The sequence below is a fragment of the Prunus avium genome, unplaced genomic scaffold (assembly GCF_965620075.1).
Source record: "Prunus avium unplaced genomic scaffold, drPruAviu1.hap1.1 HAP1_SCAFFOLD_1388, whole genome shotgun sequence".
Classification (NCBI taxonomy): Eukaryota; Viridiplantae; Streptophyta; class Magnoliopsida; order Rosales; family Rosaceae; genus Prunus; species Prunus avium.
In genome coordinates this window covers 1-24,183 of record NW_028277015.1, presented here as the reverse complement: position 1 = coordinate 24,183, position 24,183 = coordinate 1, and the positions used below count along the sequence as shown (strand labels likewise).

At 39.6% G+C, this 24,183-nt stretch overlaps 3 protein-coding genes across 5 annotated transcripts; all 3 read left to right on the top strand.

Moving 5' to 3' along the window:
* The first annotated feature begins 268 nt into the window (after nucleotides 1-268).
* LOC110753524 (uncharacterized) lies at nucleotides 269-2,532 on the top strand. Its single transcript, XM_088246552.1, has 5 exons — nucleotides 269-616; nucleotides 1,131-1,356; nucleotides 1,536-1,885; nucleotides 1,970-2,234; nucleotides 2,432-2,532. The coding sequence occupies exons 1-5, from the start codon at nucleotides 269-271 to the stop codon at nucleotides 2,530-2,532; spliced, it is 1,290 nt and encodes a 429-aa protein (XP_088102678.1).
* A 7,900-nt stretch (nucleotides 2,533-10,432) lies between these two features.
* Nucleotides 10,433-18,309, top strand: LOC110753510 (serine/threonine-protein kinase CTR1). Its single transcript, XM_021954418.2, has 16 exons — nucleotides 10,433-11,194; nucleotides 12,123-12,424; nucleotides 12,513-12,657; nucleotides 12,981-13,084; nucleotides 13,404-13,612; nucleotides 14,488-14,892; nucleotides 15,065-15,105; nucleotides 15,196-15,264; nucleotides 15,369-15,469; nucleotides 15,611-15,695; nucleotides 15,819-15,917; nucleotides 16,200-16,268; nucleotides 16,360-16,491; nucleotides 16,726-16,820; nucleotides 16,918-17,112; nucleotides 17,807-18,309. Exons 1-15 carry the CDS (start codon nucleotides 10,628-10,630, stop codon nucleotides 17,024-17,026), a joined length of 2,532 nt encoding a protein of 843 aa, XP_021810110.1. The 5' UTR covers nucleotides 10,433-10,627; the 3' UTR covers nucleotides 17,027-17,112; nucleotides 17,807-18,309.
* Nucleotides 18,310-19,999: 1,690 nt separating this feature from the next.
* Nucleotides 20,000-24,177, top strand: LOC148285843 (wax ester synthase/diacylglycerol acyltransferase 10-like). Of its 3 annotated transcripts, XM_088246551.1 has the most exons (6): nucleotides 20,000-20,345; nucleotides 20,882-21,096; nucleotides 21,258-21,824; nucleotides 22,936-23,283; nucleotides 23,447-23,584; nucleotides 23,926-24,177. In XM_088246551.1, the coding sequence occupies exons 2-6, from the start codon at nucleotides 20,908-20,910 to the stop codon at nucleotides 24,076-24,078; spliced, it is 1,395 nt and encodes a 464-aa protein (XP_088102677.1). In that variant the 5' UTR covers nucleotides 20,000-20,345; nucleotides 20,882-20,907; the 3' UTR covers nucleotides 24,079-24,177. The 3 variants fall into 3 exon arrangements, with proteins under 3 accessions (XP_088102677.1, XP_088102675.1, XP_088102676.1); XM_088246549.1 differs by lacking the exon at nucleotides 20,000-20,345 and having other exon boundaries at nucleotides 20,707-21,096; XM_088246550.1 differs by lacking the exon at nucleotides 20,000-20,345 and having other exon boundaries at nucleotides 20,779-21,096; nucleotides 21,273-21,824.
* Nucleotides 24,178-24,183: the final 6 nt, after the last annotated feature.

Here is a 24,183-nt window from a genome sequence, read left to right as displayed (position 1 = left end):
TGTTTTTTTTGGGTTTGTGGTTACCTACATATATCATCTGTTTTATAGCACTACATGCATATTTTAATTTTCTCAACATGGCTGCCTTTTCTTTTTGGTTTTCTTGGGGATGTGGATCACTCATATATGCGCTTAAGAATGTGCAATTGGTTCAAATTCATTATGGATTGTCTCGTTGTGTTATTAAATTTAGGCATTATCTAGTAATCACCTTTTCATATTTTAGGTGAATTGTTTAAGAACAGGTTGGCATCTGTGGAATAGGGTTATGGCTTGCTTTGAACCTGGGAGTAGTGGAGGATCAAAGCCAATACAAGCCAATGATGCTACGAGGAAGCCACGGATTCTACTTACTGCTACTGGAAGTGTAGCTGCCTTAAGGTTTGGTAACCTCTGCCATAGTTTTTCTCGATGGGCAGAAGTAAAAGCAGTTGCCACAGGAGGAGCTTTGCATTTCCTTGATAGAGCATCACTTCCCAATGATGTAATTCTTTACACTGATGAGGATGAGTGGTCCAATTGGAACCATATGGGTGATAGCGTGCTTCACATCGAGCTTCGCCGTTGGGCTGATATCATGGTTATTGCTCCATTATCAGCAAACACACTAAGCAAGGTAATATTTCATAACTTGGATGTCTCATTACTTTATAAAGTTGTTTTGAGTTAGTATATAGTAAAAAAGGTCATAGCTAAAACTGAAAGTACCTTCTGGCATTAGCCTTCCAAGATATAACTTTATGAGATTATCAAATGGATAAGAAAAATCTCATTCACAAGGCAACCAAGTTGACAATTGTTTTATATTTGGGACTTATCAATGAAATTTAGTTGTTTTTAGGCAACTGCATCTTGCAAGGAATTGCAGAAAGCAGAGAAGGCGCATGCTTTTAGAGTTAGGGATTGTATTGCTTCATGATTGCATTATTTTCTTCTCATTTCACTCAGACAGGGAAAATAAAAAATAATTTGCTTTGGTAAATTTGGCCCAATATCTTTAATTGTATGCATACAGGCATGTATGTTTGCTCGGCTTTGCTCGGCTTTATCTGGTTTAATGTCTGAAATCTATAGTTTGTACTCCTAAATTTGTGTATATGTTTTATAATTGATGTCCCTTGTTTTTGTAGATTGCTGAGGGATTGTGTGACAATCTACTCACCTGTGTTGTACATGCATGGGATTACAGCAAGCCTTTCTTTGTTGCACCGGCCATGAACACCTTAATGTGGAGCAATCCCTTCACAGAGCGACATATGATGTCCATTGATGAACAAGGAATTTCTCTCGTCCCACCAATCAATGGTGCAATGGCTGAACCTTCCATAATCCACTTTACTGTAAGACTCTTTTACAGTCACGATTTCAACAACGTGACGTTATTGCTTAGCAAGATGTTTTCTTTGTGGTTTGTTGGGCATGCAAACTGGTCTAAATTGAGGCTTTATGCATAGCCTGATTTTCTTTTGTTTTAAATAGTTTTGATCTTGTGTAAACCTAGGATGTTTAAGAATAAGTTGGCATCTCATGAATAGGTTATGGCTTGTGCTGGACCTGGGATCTCTCTCATTGGGAGCCAATGCAAGCTGACGCTGTTCTGAGCAAGCCACAGATTCTCCTCGCTGCTAGCGAAAGTATAGCTGCCACAAAGTTTGCTCACCTCTGCCGTAGTTTTTCTGGATGGTCAGAAGTTAGAGCAGTTGCCACAAAAGCATCTTTTCATTTCATTGATAGAGCATCACTATCCAGGGATGTAATACTTTACGCCGATGAGGATGAACGGTCCAGATGGAACACAACAGGTGATAGCTTGCTTTCCATTGAGCTCCGCAGTTGGGCTGATATCATGGTTATTGCCCCATTATCAGCAAACACACTAGGCAAGGTAATATTTAACATTCTGGAAATCTCATTACCTTATAAAGTTGAGTATTTCAAAAGAAACTTTCTTTTTCTTATGTTTCTGTAGATTGCTAGGGGATTGTGTGACAATCTGCTATCCTATGTTGTATATGCATGGGATTTCAGCAAGCCTTTATTTGTTGCACCGGCCATGAACACCTTGATGTGGAACAATCCGTTCACGCAACGACATATCAGGACGATCAAAGATGAACTCAAAATTTCACTCATCCTTCCTCTCACTAAAAATGGTGCAATGGCTGAAACTGATGAGATTTACGGTGCTGTACGACGCGGTTTACAGTCACGATTTCCGAGAGGCCATGTTGCCAGTATATAAATGTTGTTTAGCAAGCAGTGTAACACTTGCAATGTATAACATGCTAGAGTTGTTGCTGTGATTTTGTATTAGGTGCATATTGTGTTTTGGTTGTCCCATAATTGGCTCAAAATCTCATAAGAAATTATCAATGTTTTATCTTAGGAAGAATCTGAGATTAAAATGATAATAGTAATTCGGTGATTGCAGTGGACTGGCTCTATTTGAGAAGGATACAGTGTTGTTCAAAGAAGCGACGCATCTCAAAAAGACGAGACGATGAGGGGAAGCTCTTTGATGGCTCTATTTGAATGTGGGTAATTTATGACCATTCACCAAATACGAGTTCCCCAATTATCCACGGCCAAAAATTATATACTAATTGACTTATAATAGCTCTCTAGTTGAATTTATGACTATTGATGAAATAGGGGTTCCCCAATCATTTACTGCCAGAAATCGTACACCAATGGACTTGCAACATAGCTCTCTAGTGTAATTTATGACCATTGATTGAATATGGATTCACCAATTATCTATGACCATAAATTGTACACCAATTGAACTATAGCATAGCTCTCCATAGTAACTTATGAACATTGACCAAATATGGGTTCCCCAAAAATGATGCACCTAATTGCCTAAAGGTAGGGGAAGCGTCCATTGGCGACTTCATTTTTTGTGGGCCAGACATTTCTTGCAATAAACCAAACACAACGTTGTTCATGGTTATGTAAAATCGACCAATCAAATGAAATTTAGTTAACCTAATTTATGAGGTTTCCTCTAATGTCACAAAGATTATCGTCAAAAATATTGCACCCAACACGAGCCTCAGGACATGCATTTCTCGAAAGAAACCAAACATAACGTTGTTTATGGTTATGTAAAGTGGACCTATCAAATGAAGTTTAGTTAACCCGTTTTATGAGGTTTCCTCTAACGTCACAAAGATCACACCAAACTTGAGCCTCATGGCAGACATTTCTCGCAAGAAACCAAAGACAACATTAGTATATGGTTATGTAAAATGGACCAATCAAATGAAGTTTAGTTAACCCATTTTATGAGGGTTCCTCTGACGTCACAAAGATCAGACCTAAACCCTAGTCTCACATACAATGTTACTGGTTAAAGTTAACTGGAGAAACGATAATTCTGACAAAGCACATTGCGTGTACGTCGCCACCCACTCTAACATAAAAGGAGGGATATTCAAACTCAAAAACCAATTAACGTAACTCACTTTTACATACCATTCAACACTTCTAATCCTATAAATAAATACTCAAATTACATTACTTAATACTAATTTTACCATTAGAAACAAATATCCAAAAAACACAAAATGGATGACGCGAGCAGAGTTCATGTTATAATGACACCATTTCTTTTAATAATTTGTGTCATTTTCAGAAAATGCTTAATGGGGAAAATAGGGTTATTTACTCAAATGGTCCTCAAATTTATACCCAAATTGCATTTTGGTCACTCAACTAAATTATTTGTTCAAATGGTCCAATAACTCTTTATTAATCGACGAATTTATCTTTTTTTTTTTTTTTCCAAATCAATAGTATTATTAAAAACATTAAAGTCGAGCACTTACATTGGCCTCACAAGCCAAAGTATTAAACAACCATTCAGGGGGAATAAAGTCCCACCAATAAAGACCTCCATTCCTACAAACATAAACCGCAACCTCATGAGCAGCCGAATTACAGCTGCGAGGAGCATAAGTAAAAGTCACCTCCTGGAGTTCTCTTGTCACAGCATGGATATCGAAGAGCAAACCTTCCACCTCCGCATCCACCACCCGATCCCCTTTTACCATTTGAATGGCAGTAAGAGAATCAGATTCTACTATGATGTGAGAGAAACCTCCTTGCTGGCACGCCACCACAGCTGCACGAATGGCATCCACTTCCGCAATAAGAGCAGACCCATATCGCATATCTCCTTTTCCTCCTGCTTGCAACATCCAACCCACAAAGTCTCTTATTACCCACCCATAGCCTCCCACCATTGTCTGTGCAACCCAGGCCCCATCACAATTCACTTTCACAACACCATGCCTTGGTTTTTCCCATTTGTGCTGGACTCGTTGGGTCTTCTCAGGGGGTCTAGGAAGATCATTGATCAACAAAGACTTAGACATACCAGCATCCCGAAGCTCCCCCACCTGTACAGCCAATATATCTGCGGCCTCCCGAGGGGTTACTAAAGTGCCTTGGAATACCATAGAGTTACGGCACTTCCATAGTCTCCATAGCCCATAAGCGAGCCATTGCATAAGATCCCCGGGTTGATCACAGCCCGCGTACTTTCCCCGCAAGTAAGCCCAGCAAGAGGCAAAATCACCGCCCTCAACAGTAGTAGTGTCCAGTTGTAAAGGACAGGCAAACCAGAAGGCACGAGCAAACTCACATTTGAAGAATAAGTGCAACTGAGTCTCATCTTCCTGATCACACAACCCACATTTGATTTCCCCTCCCATATTCCGTCTCCGTAAATTGTCCCGCACTGCTAAAGTATTTAAACTCCAAATACCTTTCCCAAAAGCTCTTTTGCTCCTGCGGGTTGCTACAATCTCCATCTCCCTTTCGGGTTAACTCACCATTCCTGACTCTCCTCCTCCCTGAACCATCACCACGTCGAGTATATCGCCAACACTTCGTATCAGAGTCAATCAAATCCTTTACCCAAATAGGCATCTCAGGATGGCGAGATTGAACCAGAAAGCTATAAGGTTGGGGGAACCACCGATCTTCAAGAATTTTAATGCTCTCCCCATTTCCAACCCTCCATCTTAACCCCGCCTCAAGAATGCGGCGCCCCTGCACCAAACTTTTCCACCCCCAGGATGACCCATACCCTGCATCTGCAGACCAAAAATCACGTCCCATCCAGTATTTATCATGTAGAACCTGGGCCAACAAGGAATCAGGGTGACGGAAGATCCGCCAGCATGTTTTCGCCAAGAGAGCCAAATTAAAGCAAATCAAATCCCGGAAGCCTAGTCCTCCTGCACTTTTCACCTTACACAATTTTTGCCAGCTGGTCCAGTGTACCCCTGCTTTATCCTTGGAAGATTTCCACCAAAAATTTGCTATATCGCCTTCAATCTCTTTGCATAAGGTAACTGGCAATTTGAAACATGACATAGCATAGGTCGGTAAAGCCATAGCAACCGCCTTAATCAAGACTTCCTTGCCCGCTTGAGATAAAAATTGCTCCGACCAGCCCAAAAGTTTGGATGTTAGTCGCTTCCGAATCCCCTCAAAAACAGCCTTTTTAGAGGCCCCAAAATCAGCCTGCAAGCCCAAGTAACACCCAAAACCGTCCTGTTCATGTACACCGATGGTAGCTACCAACTGTTGACGCAGGCTGGCTGGACACTTGGGGCTAAAGAGAGCAGAGCTTTTATCCAGATTAACACGTTGGCCTGAGCCTAGTTCATAGCTCTGCAAAATGCGCTTCAGACATGCCACTTCAGCCACCTCCGCCCGGCAAAATAAAACTGAATCGTCCGCGAAAAATAAATGGGAAATAGTGCTACTATTCATAGAAAACCGAAAGCCTTGGATCTGGCGACAGGCCTCAGCCTTTTTGATCATTGCAGATAGCCCTTCCGCACAAATTAAAAACAAGAAAGGGGATAGAGGATCCCCTTGCCGGATACCCCGTGATGGTAAAATGTTCCCCGTTGGTTCACCATTAACTAGAACATTATAAGACACTGTAGCAATACATTCCTTAATCCACCCACAAAACCGTGAATCAAAGCCAAGTGCGTGCATCATCGCCTCCAAGAAAGGTCATTCTACTCTGTCATACGCCTTGGCCATGTCCAATTTCAGTGCCATATAGCAATTCCCCTTGCCTTTATTTGACTTCATTGAATGTAAGATCTCATGCACAATAAGAATGTTATCCATGATCAACCTGTCTTGTAAAAATGCCGATTGGTTCACACTAATCACTGAGGCCATCACCCTCTTCAACCTGTTCGTCAACACCTTGGAAATTATTTTGTACAAAACATTGCACAAAGCAATTGGCCTCCATTGTGTAATTTTGGTGGGATTGTCCACTTTTGGAATCAACACAATATAAGTACGATTGATCTCCCTTGACATACACCTAGTCTCAAAGAAGCTTTTAACTGCGTCAATAACATCCCCACCAATGGTATCCCAATAATGGTGATAGAAGCTCCCTGTGAAACCGTCAGGGCCCGGAGATTTCGTAGGATGCAGAGCTTTCACAGCGTCAACAATTTCCACTTCAGACACAGGTTTCACAAGCAAGGCATTTTGCTGAGGCTTAACCTTCCGTTCCACACAATCAGTTACTTTATGTATATGGTTAGGACAATCTGATGTAAATATTGAAGAAAAATAACCCATGGCAATTCGTTTCATATCCACAGACTCATCACACCAGTGTCCACAATCGTCTTCCAGCCCCTTCATCAAATTCCGTCGACGTCGGCCAATGGTTTTTGTATGAAAGAATTTAGTATTCTTGTCTCCCTCATTTAACCACTGCACTCTTGATTTTAACTTCCAGTAAATTTCCTCGTCTTTAAGAGCACTGTGTAGCCGAAGTTCCAAAGCCTTCACAGCGCCGGCATCAAAAACATTTTTCTTATACTCAGACCGTAATTCAGTTCTAATAGCATCAATACACACTTGAGAGTTCCTCCATTCTCGCCTTTTCCAATCTAACAGCCCTTTCCGAACCCATAACAGCTTACCATGAACCTGATCACCTTTAGGTCCCCGTGTATCCTTGGCCCACTGATGAGCAACCACTGCCTTGCATCCCGCAAGAGTACCCCAACGCGGGTCGTAGATAAACCTGCCTCTCCTCTTCTTCCTCGTTGCATGGGTCTGAAGCAGAAGCATAGAGTGGTCAGAGCCTTCCACCACCTCATGAATTACTTTGGCTTCAGGGAAATGATGTAACCACTGTACGGATCCCAGGGCCCTATCTAATCGTTCCTGTATACCCCCCTCTTGCCTCTTATTTCTCCACGTGAAGGGATAACCAACAAAACCCAAGTCTAACAATTGATTGTCCGCTACAAAAGATCTGAAGTCAAGCATGCTACGCTCTGAATGCCAATTGCCTCCCTGCTTTTCAGTTCCATCCAAAATATCATTAAAGTCACCTATCATCAGACACGCCTCTGGACAAAGCGACATCCGTGTCTGGAGCGCATGCCATTGGGACTTCCGTACTTTTGCATCCGTACTTGCATAAATTCCAAAAAACCGCCACACAAAACCATGCGTATCCTCCTTAACCACTACTTCAATAAAGAAATCCGAGTATTTAACTAAAGCCACCTGTTGAGCCTCTTTCCAAAAAAGACAAAGGCCCCCACTGACACCCCTTGGTTCCACAGCATGCATAAAATTCATTCCTAGAACCTTCTTAAGAAACCCAAAGCGATGACTCCTAGATTTGGTTTCCAGAAGCATCACCATGTCGGGAGTGTGGAGCTTCACTTGCTCCCTAAGGCTTGAAACTGTCAAGGGACCCCCCTATGCCTTGACAGTTCCACACGATGATTTTCATGGCGCTCGTGGAGACCCGTTGAAACCGGTCTCCACTACCTGCAACAAATCACCATTGAGATTTGAATCCATACATCCTCGTACCTTCTTCCCACCCCTAGCCGTCTTGTGGTACATAACCTCCTCTTCCAAGGTCTCCTAATCCTGCCCGTTAATCATAGTCTCCGCATAGTCCCTTTTATTCTTCCTTCGTTGTTTCCCTTGAAAGGATCTCGGCATAGACTGCTCTATGATAGGTCCCAGATTGAAGGGGTCGGACCCTTGAGTACAGTTGACCTGGTCAGTCCCCAAACCCATCTGAGATGGAAGGCCTAGTACAGTAATATCGCCATTCTCAGTGGCCGGTACATCACTGTCTGCAAACCCGACCCGTAGACTACCACCCTTGTCAGATAACCTGGCTTTTTCCGGTTCCCCTACCTCCTCTAGCTCCTCCTGAACACCCCGATTAGTAGGCAACTCCTCCTGAATATTGGTGCTTATATCCTCTGGCCTAACCAACAACCCAGCATCCCAGGCTTCCTCCCCCATACGTCGTTCTCGCTCCTCAATATCACGCTCCAGCCGAATTCTTTCTGCCAAGAGCGACGCCTGAGATGGCATAGTCTCATCACGTGCCAACCGTCCCGGCGAAGACCCTAAATCATTTGGACGCCATACACCACCTCGCCCATAGATCCCAGAGTCCCTAGGGTCATCGGACTCATGATTGCGCCATCTGCCTCCATTTCTGGACCCATCACTTCCAGCTCCCCGCCTGAAACCACCACGACCCCCAGACCGCAGTCGCCGACCTCTCAAGTCCTCCTCAGCCTCAAGACCAGCATAAGACTTTAAAATCTCCTTTTTGGTATCAGCGGGAACCCGATCCTCTGCTAGTTTCTCCACACAGATGCGGCTTGGATGCCCTAAACAACCACAGATGAAACAATACTCCGGCAAGTACTCATACCGAAAGGTAACCCACTTTGACCCCTCATCAGGAAATTGTACAAAGGCTCCTCTCATTAGCGGTTGCCTGACGTCAAGTTGAAGACGAACTCTTAGGAATCGACCAATACAGTCATCCCCCTCTGCCTTATCAACCTCCATAACCCGCCCTATTAGGGACCCAATCTTCCGAGCAACCAGCGTCGCCATACTAAAAGGAGGGATGCCATGGAACTGAACCCAGAAGGTGCAGTGCCCCACCTCCATCTCTCTAGCATCCATGCCCACAAGTGTTTCAGCCAAAAGGACCAAACTTTCACGGTAAGTCCACGGCTCCATGTCCAAAACTCGGAGTTTATCCTTCTTGTTTGCAAACCGGACTAGGAAGCGTCGTTCCCCAATTTCCTTAATGGAAACACCATCCATACCACTCCACAAGCGTGTAAACATGCTAATGAAACCCTCACTTTGCACAGCTCGGGTTGTTAAGACCCTAGCTACCAACGTGACTAATGAACCTTTCCACAAATCCCCACACTCCTCCGCCGCAATTTGAATCCCCACACGCTCCCTTTCAGAGAGCCGCAAGTTCGACCCAAAACGTAGTTCGAGTTCCTCCATTGTTGTCTCAGTCAATTGAATTGCGTCTCATGCAAGAAAAGTTTTCGTAGCCGTCACAGACTAATACCCTAGGCGCCGTCACAAATTAATACAATATACGGTTAAAAATTAATACAAAATTTCTTTATTTTTTAAATTAATTAAAAATTATAAAAGAATAAAACAACAACAAAAAGTAACCCAAAAAAAAAACCCCAACCTACCAAACCTCTCTTCCAACCTCTTCCTCTCTCTCCCCTTCGCCTTCAATTTCCTAAATTTAGATAGAGGGGTTGTAGATGCGTCTACATGGGTATGGGTTTGTTTGAAGAGAGAAAGGGGGAAGAGAGAGATAGAGAGAGAGATGAGGAGGGGACATGGAGGGAGGGAGGGGAAGAGATGGTGGGGTACGTGGAGGAGAAGATGGGGCACTGGGGCGATGGTTACTGAGCTAGGGGCTAGGAGGTGGGAGAGGGAGAGAGGTTTTTTTTCTTTTAATTTTTAGTTTTAAATTTATTTAGTATTTATTTAACTGAACTGTTTTATTTGTATATTTGACGACAACATTGACAAAATGTAACGGTATGACTAATTTGCCGATTAATACAGAGTTGGTGGACCATTTGAACGAATAATTTAATTGAAAGACAAAAATGCAACTCGGGTATAAATTTGATAACCATTTGAATAAATAATCCAGGAAAAATAATATAAAGAATGACTTACATACCAAATACCATGACTAAGAAAGAAAATCCTAAAAATGAAAAAGAAACAAAGATGCATTGAACCCCACCCAACTTTTGTACCAAAAATTGAAATCATGCATGTACCTCAAAAAAAGAAAATTAATAATAAATCACCACCTAACTGTCCTAACCCAATCATTAATTGCCCCCAAAACCCAATTAAACAACGATTAATCATTCGCGCGTTAAGCCATGAGCCACAGACAAAAAGGAAACAAGGAATTCTTGATCAAGCGTGTGAAGGCAAAATGAGGGTCTGGGGGACGCACGCACCGAAAAGCACAATCCAAAATTAATATTAATTACTTTTAATTAAGTTTTTTTTAAAAGGAAAAAATTTGAAACAATATTTACGATTACGCCACCGAATGAAAACCTCACCACCGCTTTCGCTTTTTCTCTCTCCGACAGTGGAAAATTATAGAGAGAGAAACTCAGACCTTCTCTGAAGTCCTCTTAGTCCTGTGACCTTTTTGTTTTCAACGATGGCGGGTTTAAGGGTTTCTAGGGTTTTGTGACGAATCGATATCTCCAAAGTCTCGATGGAAATGCCCGGTAGGAGATCGAACTACACGCTTCTAAGCCAAGTCCCCGACGACCAGACGGCGGCGTTTTACGAGTCGGAGAGCAAGAACAACAAGGGAAAAGCTGAGAGAGGATTCGAGTGGGAAACTGGAGCGGATTTTCGGGCGAATCGGGTTGGGAACCCGTACTCGTCAGTCGGGTTACAGAGGCAGTCGAGTGGGAGCAGTTTCGGCGAGAGCTCGCTCTCCGGTGAATACTACGCTCCGACTCTATCGAATACAGCGGCGAATGAGATCGATGGGTTCGGGTACGTGCCCGACGATGTGTTCAAGGTTGGTGGAGGTGGTGAATTTCGAATGAAAGGTGGGGATGGAGCTGTAGGGACCACCGGTGGCGGTGGCTCGTCTTCGGGGAAGAGCTGGGCTCAGCAGACTGAGGAGAGTTATCAGCTGCAGCTGGCTTTGGCTCTTCGGCTATCGTCGGAGGCCACTTGCGCCGATGATCCCAATTTCTTGGATCTAGTGCCGGATGTATCGGCATCGAGGTCGTCCGGCTCCGTTGACGCTGTTTCGCATCGGTTTTGGGTAGGGTTTCTTGTGCTTTCTGTCCTCGATGGATATTTTTGATATGCTATTGTACATTGGGTGTTTGGTTTGCTGCTTTGCTTTGTTAATTGAGTCAATTTATATGCTCATTTTCGCGTCTTTTGAGCTGAATTCTTAGTGTCTTACGAATTATGTCTTAAATCATATTGATAAACTAACATTATATCTAAAATGCCCTATATTATTCCATTCCTTTCCCATGCTTCACATCAAACAAGAAAACAATGTTCATGATGGAACTGATTTCTTTCACAACCTAGCCTATTGCTTGAGCAAGCAATTGATCACTGAACAATGTATGACCTCAGTTAAACCAAATGGGCATTTCATACATTATCGTATTCAATTTCTAAGAAAAATGTGTTATGTAGCATTGTGTGATCCTATGTTAGGTTGCAGCTCAGTTTTATGAGTGGATTTACATCTTTAAGGTAAAACTAATCTAATAAAGTCACAAAACTATTATGCAAGAGGAAATAGTCAGTAATGGAATTCGGAAATGTAATGCCTCTTTGGGTCTGATCTTACAGTAACTGGAAAGATAGATTAATAAATTCCTGTAGAATGTTGTCAATGAATTAAGATTTCATTTACTAAAATTGTTTGTTATGGAAGTTAAGTTTTTGTAATAAATATAACTATGGATATGGGTATATAGGTATGTTAGGAATGGTTTTCTCTTGTAAGGTATGGTAAAATCATGCTGCGTGGTCCAGATTCACAGCCTAACAACATTGCATGTCAGATATCTAACAAGAGATCATTTATTCCACTTCCTCGCCCAAAATTTCCCAGAAAGCTAATGGAGTTTAAGAAATGCTTTTGAAACATCATTGTTCGTACATTTGGTTTGCATTTTCTGGCGATAAATGGATTAATCCTATCCTATTGATATAATGTGCATCAGGTGAATGGCTGCCTATCGTACTTTGACATAGTGCCTGATGGATTTTACCTAATTCATGGGATAGATCCGTATGTATGGACTGTGTGCACTGATACGCAAGAGATTGGTCGTATACCATCAATTGAATCATTAAGGTCTGTTGATCCTGGCATTGGTTCTTCTATTGAAGTGGTTTTAATTGATCGACGTAGTGATCCCAGCTTAAAGGAACTCCAAAATAGGGTCTTCAGCCTTTCTTGTACTTGCATAACTACAAAAGAGATAGTAGATCAGCTGGCAAAACTTGTATGCAACCGCATGGGGTAAGTTGTCTGTCCATTCTATCCTCATCTTTCTGGAACATCTATGTTTGGCATTCATATGTAACTGAGTTCTTATTTCTATCACAAGGGGTTCAGCTTCTGTAGGAGAGGATGAATTTGTCCCCATATGGAGGGAGAGCAGCGATGATCTGAAAGATTGCTTAGGATCTGTTGTTGTTCCAATAGGCAGCCTTTCTGTTGGTCTCTGTAGACATCGTGCTTTATTATTCAAAGTAAGGTTCCTATTTAATATGATATATTCATTATCCTTGGCTGAAATGTATTCAGCTTGATTTGTTTTGTTGTTGGAGCTATTATTTTAAATAGAAATATGGACTTGTTCTCTCTTATTTATTATAAAACAAAACTATTTTTGTTGTTTTTGCTGGTTAAACAATATGTAGTTTCATAAACTCATGTGTGCTTTTGGTTTGAAATTTTAATTTGATAAGAATTGAGAGAAATTGTAACCCATATAAGGCAATCTTTGTGCGTTTAAAATTATTCATATGGTTCATGATATGATTCAAACAAGGTTCATGTCTGATCTTTGAAGGTGCTAGCTGACAGAATTGATCTATCATGTCGAATTGCCAAAGGCTGTAAATATTGCACAAGAGATGATGCTTCCTCTTGTCTTGTCCGGTTTGGGCTTGACAGGTATGCAGTTTTATAAACTAGTAATGTAATTTACTTTTCAGAGTTGCATGGTGCATAACTGCATAAGTCATCCAAGTTACTGTACGGAAATAAGTTATTTATGATCTTTGTATCTGTTTGAATTTCTTGGTTGATGGTGATAGTCTAATCCAAGACTATAGATTCTGTATGCCAAAAAGAATTATATAGTAAAACAACATGATCAAATTAAATTTGGATATAATATTTCTCTATTTGGAGAATAGGATTGTCCTAAATTTCATTCCCTTGTTATCAAATTGGTGGAGACATATAACATGGTGTATTTGTTTCACTTCAGGGAGTATTTAGTAGATTTGATTGCAAATCCAGGTTACTTATGCGAGCCCGATTCCTTGCTCAATGGTCCATCATCCATCTCAATTTCTTCACCGCTGCGCTTTCCAAGACTAAAACCAGTTGAACCTACCATTGATTTCAGGTCACTGGCCAAACAGTATTTCTCGGACTGTCAATCACTTAATCTTGTATTTGATGAAGCTTCCGCAGGTGACTGACTATTTTTCAAATCAATCACGCACACACACACACATATACAAGTCCATGTTGTGGTGGCTTATCTGTTCATTTTATCATTTTTTGATGATCAAGATTTTATTTCACTGTTATGATCTGCTTAGCATAACAGTTTGGAGTTTTATATCTGCTCGAAGTTTAATCATCTCAACCTCTCAACTAAATTAATTAAAAAAGAGAAATATTTTCTGGGCATGCATATAACCAACTGGTGTTGTATTAACGTTTTCTTTATATTTATAATATGATCAACTATTGAATTTTTTTTAATGACAATATGGCCTTGCTAAATCAGATAATATTAAGCATAGACATGGATGTAGGATTCAGGTACAGTATGACACGGATACATCGATCAGGAGAATCCTAAAAGTAGTTCAGGATAAGCCTGGATGCATCACGTATCTTTCTGTTCATCTACAGTTTGGAGAACCTGATAAAAACTATGCAAATAAAGTTGGATACATCAGCATCTCACACCATGCTCTTTGTGTTGATATTATATTTTCTCTGGTGTAGGTAGTACATCTAGGGGTTTGTTAGGTACAACTTGTAAAAATCCCAATGGATATTCTTTGAGGTTTGTTTCAGTTTTGAATTTGGTATAAACGAGCAGAGATGGTATGTTCTGCTGATGCATCATTTAGTTTGACCTTTTTAGTTCTTTTCTTTTAATTCTTTGGGGTTGGGGGGGAACTTGGGATAGATACAATTTTAATGTCAAACAACTGGGATGATTCTGAGCTCTTACAGAATGGATAAACGGAATGTCTATGTTTTTATTCTGTAAATTGGCATTCATCATCATGACATTCCAGTTCACGGATGATTGTTTTCCATCATCACAGGAAGTGCTGTTGACGAGGACAATAAGGAATTCTCTATGTATCCTAAACAGTTAGATAGGAAGATTACAGATGGAAACAACCTTTTATTGGTTTCAAGTCTCAATGACAACACTTCTATGCACGCAAAAGTTTCTCAGCCGAGTTTTGAAGATAGAAATCGCCAATTATTTAACCCTTCTCAAAACATTGTACACACACCAGGCATGGTAAAAGATCCAATCCCTCTAAAGCGTATACCACCCATAGGGCATAGAGATGTTTCAAGAGTGGATACAACTAAAGACTCGAGGTTTGTCGAGGGAGTTCAACTGGTTCCTAGTAAACCAAGCAAAGAGCTCACATTCGATATAGAGGATTTGGACATCCCATGGAATGATCTTGTACTAAAAGAGAGAATTGGTGCAGGTATTTTACCCCCCTTTTTGGCTATCATTTAGAGTACAATCATGAAAGTCATTTAATAGCTTGGAGATGAAAAATAAAAAAAGATAGCTTGAAGAGTTCATATTCTCTTCATGCATTTCATAAAATTGAGTTTGTATATGAGGATGTAAAATCTGATATTGTGCATTTGCAGGTTCTTTTGGAACTGTTCATCGTGCCGATTGGCATGGCTCTGTAAGCACCTAATCTGTTTATACTCTGGGCTCATGAAATCTTATTTTTATCCCTTTATTCGTAAGACTGATAAAAAGTTGTACTTTTAAGGATGTTGCTGTGAAAATTCTTATGGAGCAAGACTTTCATGCCGAACGCTTTAAAGAATTTTTGAGGGAGGTATGTAATTGCAACATAGATGAAATTTTAAAAACATAATTGATTGCAGTGTGAATTTCTTTGTCTTGATTTTGATATGCAGCTTGGCTTTTTCTGTTTGCTAGGTTACTATAATGAAACGTCTGCGGCATCCAAATATTGTTCTCTTTATGGGTGCAGTTACGAAGCCCCCAAACTTGTCCATTGTGACAGAATATTTATCAAGGTTTTATTATTTCCTCTTACATCCACTCCTTCTCCTACTACCGCCCCCTCAAATAGGAACTTGATGCCTATTAGACATTTAGGCTGCATCAAGAGCTTTTACAATTGTTTAATGATCTAAATTATGGGCTCTAAACTGCAGAGGTAGCTTGTATAGGCTTTTGCATAAACCTGGCGCAATGGAGGCATTGGATGAGAGGCGCCGGTTGAATATGGCTTACGATGTGGTGTGCATTTGAAGAATCCATATTTTTTTTCTTTTCTGTGGCTTCTTATTCTTCCTTTCTCTTTATATATTTAAGTTTTTATTCAATATTTTTGGCTACATGATTTGAATTTGTTTCACACAGGCAAAAGGAATGAATTATCTTCATAGACGCAATCCTCCTATTGTTCATCGAGATTTAAAATCTCCAAATCTGTTGGTTGACAAAAAATATACAGTGAAGGTGAGGATCCTTAAGCTCACCCACATTTATTTTGCTTGTGGTTTGGGTGCTGGGAATGCATTGTTAATTTTATCTTAATGTTTAATGAGCTTGGTGAAAGAATCTTGTTGCTTTGTGATTTCTCGTGGCTCTCATAAGTTCAATTTTTAGTGGCATGCGCCCCACTATTAAGTACTTTTATGTATTTGGAATGGAGCATGACTGTAAGCTTACCTGCATTTATTTACTTGCTGTAATATTGGCATTTTGTTTATACAATTTGTCTTGCCTGTTCATTTGTAGGTTTGTGACTTTGGTCTTTCCCGTTTAAAGGCAAACACTTTTCTCTCATCAAAGTCAGCTGCTGGGACTGTAAGTTCTTTAAAACTATACAAGAACCTGAAGGTTATCATTTTAAGGTGGCTTTACATGTTCATGACAATTGAAAATTGAAAATTATTAGCCGGAATGGATGGCACCGGAAGTCCTGCGTGATGAACCGTCAAATGAGAAGTCAGATGTTTACAGTTTTGGTGTAATATTGTGGGAACTAGCTACACTGCAACAGCCGTGGGGTAATTTAAATCCAGCACAGGTTTGTTTTTCATGTTAATAAGTTGAATGATGGAAGTGTACATCCATACATATAATCTGTGTTATGCTCTTATATTATAGATTAGAACGGGGAATGTGACTATGAAAATGTTTTACATTATTCTTTACAGTTTCTCCTTCAGTTGAGAATTTTACTGAAATGTGTATGTTGTGTACTTTTACATGAGTTCATACATCATGATGATGCATAGTGTTTCTTTTATATGTTGTGTAGGTTGTGGCAGCTGTTGGTTTTAAGAACAAAAGGCTTGAGATTCCACGTGATTTAAATCCTCAAGTGGCTTCGATCATTGAGGCTTGCTGGGCCAAGTGAGTTTGAGATTCTAATTTTCATATATTAGATTAACTTCTGTATGCAAATCTCCCCTTTCAATACTTTTCTATAATAACAATGGTCATACTGCAGTGAGCCCTGGAAACGACCTTCATTTGCTAGTATCATGGAATCTTTGACGCCATTGATTAAAGCTCCTGCAACTCAACCTAGTCGTCCAGGCGTGCCATTACTCAGCTGAATGGGCAAACGCTTATTCATGCACATAATACAGCATTCTTTTGAGAAGTGATGTCTGGCAGGCATGCATGCTGTTCATAGTATCGGGTATGCCTAAAATTTCCATTTCAGTTTTCCAAAATTGAGTGGTGCCCTATTCTTGGACTAGTAATGAGATAGGTATCTTAAGATTGGTATAGAAATAGTGAAGCTTGGGATCTTTATACAGCCACACAATTTCAACCTGTATGCAATTCAAGTTTAACCTAATCCAACAGCGTGTAACTTCATGCTTCCTTGTGTGCATGGAATCCTGTTGTCTCATTCTTTATATGCTAGTTGATCAGGATAGCATGTAACTCCATGCTTTCTGTAATCATCATGTGCATGCAGCCTGTGCGGACTGTTGCCTCCTTTTTGTGTGCTAATTGGAACAGCATCCGACTTCATGCTTCCTTTAATAGTCGTGTGTAGCCTGCTGGTACTGTGACCTCACTAATCAGAACGTCACGTAACATCTTCCTCTAGTAGTTTGTGGATACAAACCTGTTAGGACCGTCATTTAATTGCGCGTGCACATGCATGCTCATTTAACATCTGCTGGTAGCTGTGGATAAAATACTGTTCAAATGTGGGTTTTGAGGGCTTGCAGTAAAACTTTCTATTTACCCTGAGTGCATGTGCTATCCGCATGCTTAACTGTTGTTTACTTCAAATATTTTTTTTATTTCTTTTGCTTGGTCAATTTCCTGTATATTAAACTTGTATGTGTAAATTTCTGATGCTTGTTCTCTGGCTGCAGAACCATTGTACAGTTCTGTTCTAATCTCCAATTCAGTATTCTTTATCGCCATCTCTTCTTACCCATAGAAGTCCACCGAAAAACCGTCCTGTCACGCCATCTTGGGAAAGTTGTATCATTTCTCTTCATAATTTTTGTATGTAAAAGAGTGCGACTAGAATCAGGTAGCAGCTTTCCCATCATGGTACACAACTTGATATTGTCTTTCAACATGTAATGACTTTGTATAAATTGTGAAGGTTAGTCACTCACTTTAGCAGGTTTCTATTTTTGCTCCCCAAGTGCAATGGAGAAAACAAAAGTAGAAAGCTAATACATACTCTTTTAGCATCTCTACAACGGTCTGATTGATCATGGACGCATCGTGTTGTGATCATTTTTTTCAAGTAGTTTGCAGCATGTTGCAGATTATAATAAGCAGAGAAATTATCTACTTAAAGTAGTTTGCAGCAAATTTTTCCTTGTAATTTATAATAGGAATTATTGAGCCATGTGCTTTTATTCGTTTTGCTTTGCTTAAAGCAGCCCAGAAAAGTTTGCAAATCAAATCCTTATCTTTTAGAATTCCGACTTTGCACGCCTATTAGCAATTTTTCAACGAAATGTTGAATATTATATTATAGGCCTGTGAGTGGGCAGGCAGAGTAAGAAGTTTCTTACTAAGAACGTGGGTAGATTCTCCGATAAGTATTTTAAGTCAAGGATTGGTTACATGCTTTTAATTTTGGTTGTTGGATTGCATTCATTAAATGTGCTGGTAGTCTCTTAGATGCAATTCAACGGTCGATATGTAACCAATTCTCAACTTAAATACTTATTGGAGAATATCCTAAGAACTTGAGCAAAAACTTGCTTAATAGATTCTGTATTCGAAGTACTTGTCCGGAGAAATATTATAAAATTATTTCGACAGAAAAAATGATATTAAAATTTTGGATCTCTATTTTTGGTCGTTGGATTTTGAACAAAATGAACTGGTCTGAGTAGGCGTGCTATAGTCATTTTCGAAGAGGTGACCGGTAGGGTAGGGAACTCCAATAAAACCAGAATTATGATTACTTAAAAAAATAATTAAAAAAAATCAGATAATGCAAAGCACCCATTTAAATTGGAGAAAATGACCTAGGTGCACGAAATTATTAAAACGTCCTTGCTATGTCATCAAATTTAACGAACTTTTAGATGGAGTTGACAGTAGAGGGCAATGTGAAACATCAAACCTTGGTTAAGGCGGCAAAGTGGGTTACTTTGATTATAAGGGAGTAAAGTGGGATTTGACCGATGTTTCAGAGTGTACTATTGCAATTAAACCCAAATTGTAACTTGTAAGCTAATTATCAGTTTTTCATGATACTTTGAGATAGGACGCTCTGAACCACATTTGAACATGGAGTGGGCAGAGCTCCACAAGAGCAAACATATAATTGTGGATCATAACTAAAAACAGCCCACCTTTTTGGACGTACGTAAGCGGGCAAGTGAGCAAGAGTCAAGACCAAACTTATTATTGATTGAATAGCTGAACTACATATTGAATTGATGATTTTGTGATTTGATTCAATACCTTATAGGGAAAAGAATTGTTGTGTCGATATTCTACTTTTTCAACCATATTTGCAGGCTAAACATTTAAACCTCTTTCTTTAGTGTAAATAAAAGCTTTTAAAACGAATCCCTCCTTCTTTAGTGTAAATAAATTCTTCCACACATGACATGGTATTAGTCTTGTTGCTCCAAAGCCAGGTTTTACATCAAAGCGTCCCCAGTTGATTTGTTTGCCTGATTCTAGATAGCACATGGACTGCATGGATGTTTTATTGCTGATGTTTCCTTTGAACAAGGGAATTCAATTGTAAAAATAGACCACTTCTCAACTTTGTAATTAACACATGTCCTTGTTCGGACATAAATTAAGATACAGAGAGAGAGACAGAGACTAGAGAAGTAAAGATGGAAATAAAAATATGAGGAAGAGAGAGATGGAGAGGTTCAATTTGGGTAGGTGAGGCACGGGGAGTTGGGTGGGTTAGGGGGATTTAATTCTATTGAATAAAGGTTGGATTTTCAACTATAACTGGAAACGAATGGAGGGAGCTTGGGGATTGCGATGGGAAGGGGTCCAAGTGCTTATAAGTACCACATTATTCTCAAAATATGAGGCACATGTCTCTGACGTGACTTTTTTGACGAAATTCTCTCAAATAGTTGCAAGATTGACTATTTATGAGTGATCGACCAAAAAATAGTTGGGTGTTGTTGAACCCTAATTTGGGCTGGTGAGTATTCTCCTAATTACGCTTCAAGGTACGACAGTTGTAGGAACTCATCAACTAGCTGACTCAAAGAGTACACGATCAAAACAACTTGGTTGGACAACTCATCAACCAGATTGACTTGGTTCGAAATCTTGACCTTGGATTCCAAGGTAAAGAGAGAAGGATGGACGAACACACTGACATGCAATTCGAGAGGTCCCAAGCAGGTAGAGCATAATCGAGCAGGCAAGGAGAAGGACAAGAACGTGATGTTCAACACGCAGGTATGTCACAAGCATCTACGAGCCCCGATCAAGTTCGAATAGCGTGATAATTCATGGTGAAAAACGACAGTTTATCGTTATAACTAACACTATATGGTTAATTAAGATCCTCTAACACAATATTGAATCCCCCTATAATAACCACTGATTATAAGATAAACCTAGGACAACAACGTCGTGAGCATATCACTAAAGAAATTTTTTTTTCTTTCAATTTTTATAAATACAGTTATTTAATAGAATTTTGGACAAATCTGACAACACAAACTACTTTTGAGCACGAAAATTATCCTTGAGGACCATTAATGACACAAAAAACGTTAAAGACACAACTTAATAGTTTCGTTAACCTCATGTTTTGTGATAATAATTATAAAAACCCTTTAAAGAAAAAGGTTTAAATGACGTGGACATTTTTTCGGTTTAATGTTTAGCCACGTCCTCCATTTTAAGGACTAGTGGAAAACAAGTATCTATTCTATCCCTTCTTTTGTTAGTCACTCCTATAAATACGTGATAATCGATGTGCTATGAAGAAAGTATAATTTCAAGTACAAACACTATGGAGTTGGAGGAATTGGAAGAACAAGAGCCGGTGAGCCCAAATGGTCAGTACTTCAGTAGCAATGTGATATCTCTGTCGGTTCTTGCTGTTTGGGAAATTGAGATTCCAATCAATCCCGAGTCTCAAACAATATCGTTGCTTAAGAACGTCTTCCTCCCCATCAGCCCTCGTTTCTCCTCTATCATGGTATGCTCTCTCTCTCTCTCTCTCTCTCTCTCTCTCGTTGCTTAAAAAAATTACCATCCAATACTAATTATAGGACCCATGTCATCATGACAATAAATACTATATGACCCCGTGTGAATTCCAAGTTTTATGATAGACAAAGTTGAGAACTTGAGCAATAGTTTATTTGGAAACAGGTTGAAAATAATGGAAAGAAAGAGTGGAAAAGGGTGGAAGTGAAGCTAGAAGACCACGTTAAGACCCCTACTTTCCCTTCCGGCCTGTCGCTTGAATCATACGACAAGTATTTTGACGACTATATTTCAAAGCTATTAACAGAGAGATTTCCACAAGGCAAACCACTATGGGAAATTCATATTATCAACTACCCAACTAGCAATGCAGCTGCTAATGTAATCTTCAAGTTTCACCATGCGCTTGGAGACGGTTACTCTCTCATGGGTGCCCTGATTTCTTCCATGCAAAGGGCTGATAACCCTTCTCTTCCCTTAACTTTTCCTTCACGGCAGCGATCCGAATCAAAGAAAGAAAATTTTGTGACTAAAACTTTCTCAGGTTTCTGCAACACCATTTCAGACATGTGGTCGGGCACTTTAAAGACCATGAACGGAGATGTTCTAACACCAATCAGGTCTGGTAATGATGCAATTGAATTTCGGCCAGCAACTGTATCAACCATGACATTCCCCCTTGATCAAATCAAATCAATCAAGGACAAGCTTGGAGTGGTAAGATGAATCAACTATACTAGGATTTTGTCTGAGGAATATGCAATTATATTTCTCTCTCATACTTCATTTCCTTAAGGCATGGCCCGCTCTGACTTTAGAGTGGCCCCGTGTGAATTCCGTTCTGATTTTTTATAGTAGAAATGTCACCTAGACTTATATCTCAATTTTAATTTGTCACCTTAAAGAAAAATTTAAGAAAAATGTCATTTTAAATTTTCAAACTCCATGATTTGTCATATGACTTTAACACCATCTAGTTTTCATCAATTTTTAAGTGTATTTTAGTCTTTCTATTTTCAAGAAAAGAAAAAAAAGGAGAAAAAAGTGACCTCTCCCTTTCTCCCCCACCCCAACCCCACTGCCCCCAAAACACATCACACAGGACCCCTTCCCCCCCCTCTCTCTCTCTTTCTCTCTCTCTCTCTCTCTCTCTCTCTCTGAGCATGTATAAATTTTTTTATGGTGTTCATTGAGCATGGAAATGGAAAATTACCAAAAATAAAAAAGAAAAAGGAAAAGGTGGACTCGGTTTGGGTGGGCTAAGGAAATTTGTGTGTGGAGGGTAGGTATTTCATGATAGATAGAGAAGGAGGAAGGGGCTGTGAAGAGGGAAGAGGGAATGGATTTCAAGGTGAGCAGGGTTGGTTGGAGCTACTAAGTGGCGCACAGGGAAGGGGGAAGGTGATAATTTTTTTTCTCCATTTTAATTGTTTAAAAGATATATAAAAAAATTTATAATAATTTTTCCATTTTCAAAATACCCTCGAAAATGGAAAGACTAAAATACCCATAAAATGTATGAACAATTGGATGGTGTTAAAGTCAGATGAAAAATCATGAATTTTGAAAAATTAAAGTGACATTTCTCTTAATTTTTTTTTTTTTTTATGGTGACAAATTGGATAAACCTAGGAAGTTACATTCTAATTAGGAAATAAAAGCATCCTTATAGAGTTGGAAAAGCTGTGACCATTTAAGTGGGAAATAAAGTATTGTTTGAGTGGGAAGTCATTTAGTAAATAAAGAAATTATGCATTTCTGATATCAAACTAAATCTACTTATTCATTATATACAATGTAATTTACCTTTTCACTTACTATATTACAGACTGTAAATGATGTTCTGGCCGGGATGATCTTCTTCGGAACTCGACTGTACATGCAAGAGATTAACCAAAGTTCAAGCAAAGCAGATTGTACAGCAATGGTGTTGCTCAACACAAGGATCATGGGGGATTATGTGCCAATTGAGGAGATGATCAAACCCAACAGCAAGACGCCATGGGGAAATCGTTTTACATTCATGCATGTACCCATACCCAAGTTAACTGAACTCTCAAATCCGCTGGACTTTATCTGGAACACACACAAAATAATAAAGAGAAAGAGAAACTCTTTAGCTGCTTATTTCAATAGTAGGCTTTTGGAGATTGTGCACAAATTTGGAAGCCGTGAGGTTAGTAAATTTAAAGTGAAGACTACACTCTGAAATCTTTCAGCCACTGTGCCGGCACGGAACGACCTGATTAATTTGAACCTGTTCAATCTTCTTCGGAGCTCAAACTTAGAAATTTTTATTATTTAGTATTAGTAGTGTTAACATATTGCTAGTTTTGCAGGCATGCGGGAAATACATTCATCGCACATTGAAGAACACAAGCATGCTAATCTCAAATTTGATTGGACCTGTGGAACAAATGTCTTTGGCTAATCATCCAATAAAAGGTTTATACTTTTTGGTCGGCGGTGGACCTCTGGTATGTCACAGATTGTTATGAATCTTACGTAAAAATTTAACTCCTCCCTCCTATTTAGTCGGTGAAAATTTAACTCAATTGGTTAAGTTCTTTCACTTCCACCTATATAGGCAGATGTTTGAAGCCCCCAGACACCCATCAAATATTTGTGCAAACCACCACTCCCCGAATCGTTTGTATAAATAAATAAATAAAAATTACTATAAATAGTTCAACAGTTTAAAAAATTAAGAATTAATGAACCTTCTTTTGTACTCTTCAAGTTCAATTTGTATTATTAATTTTTTCCATTACGAAATTTAGCAACTAATGTAACATTCCTTACATGGATGGATCTGCAGGGCTTTGAAATAACCATGGTAAGTTACATGGGAAAAGTGAGGGTCGCCTTCAAAATGGAAAAAGGTGTCATAGATCCACAAAAGTTGAAGTCGTGCATGGAAAATGCCTTGCAGATGATACTCAACGACTCGCACCAACATATATGTCGCTAAACATTTAAGATGCTGCACATGTCCAAGTTCCACCACTATTTAAAGTAAAAAGGCTTTACCCAAGGGGTTTGTTCTAGTGGATAAAAGCTGACTAGGTCCACAAAT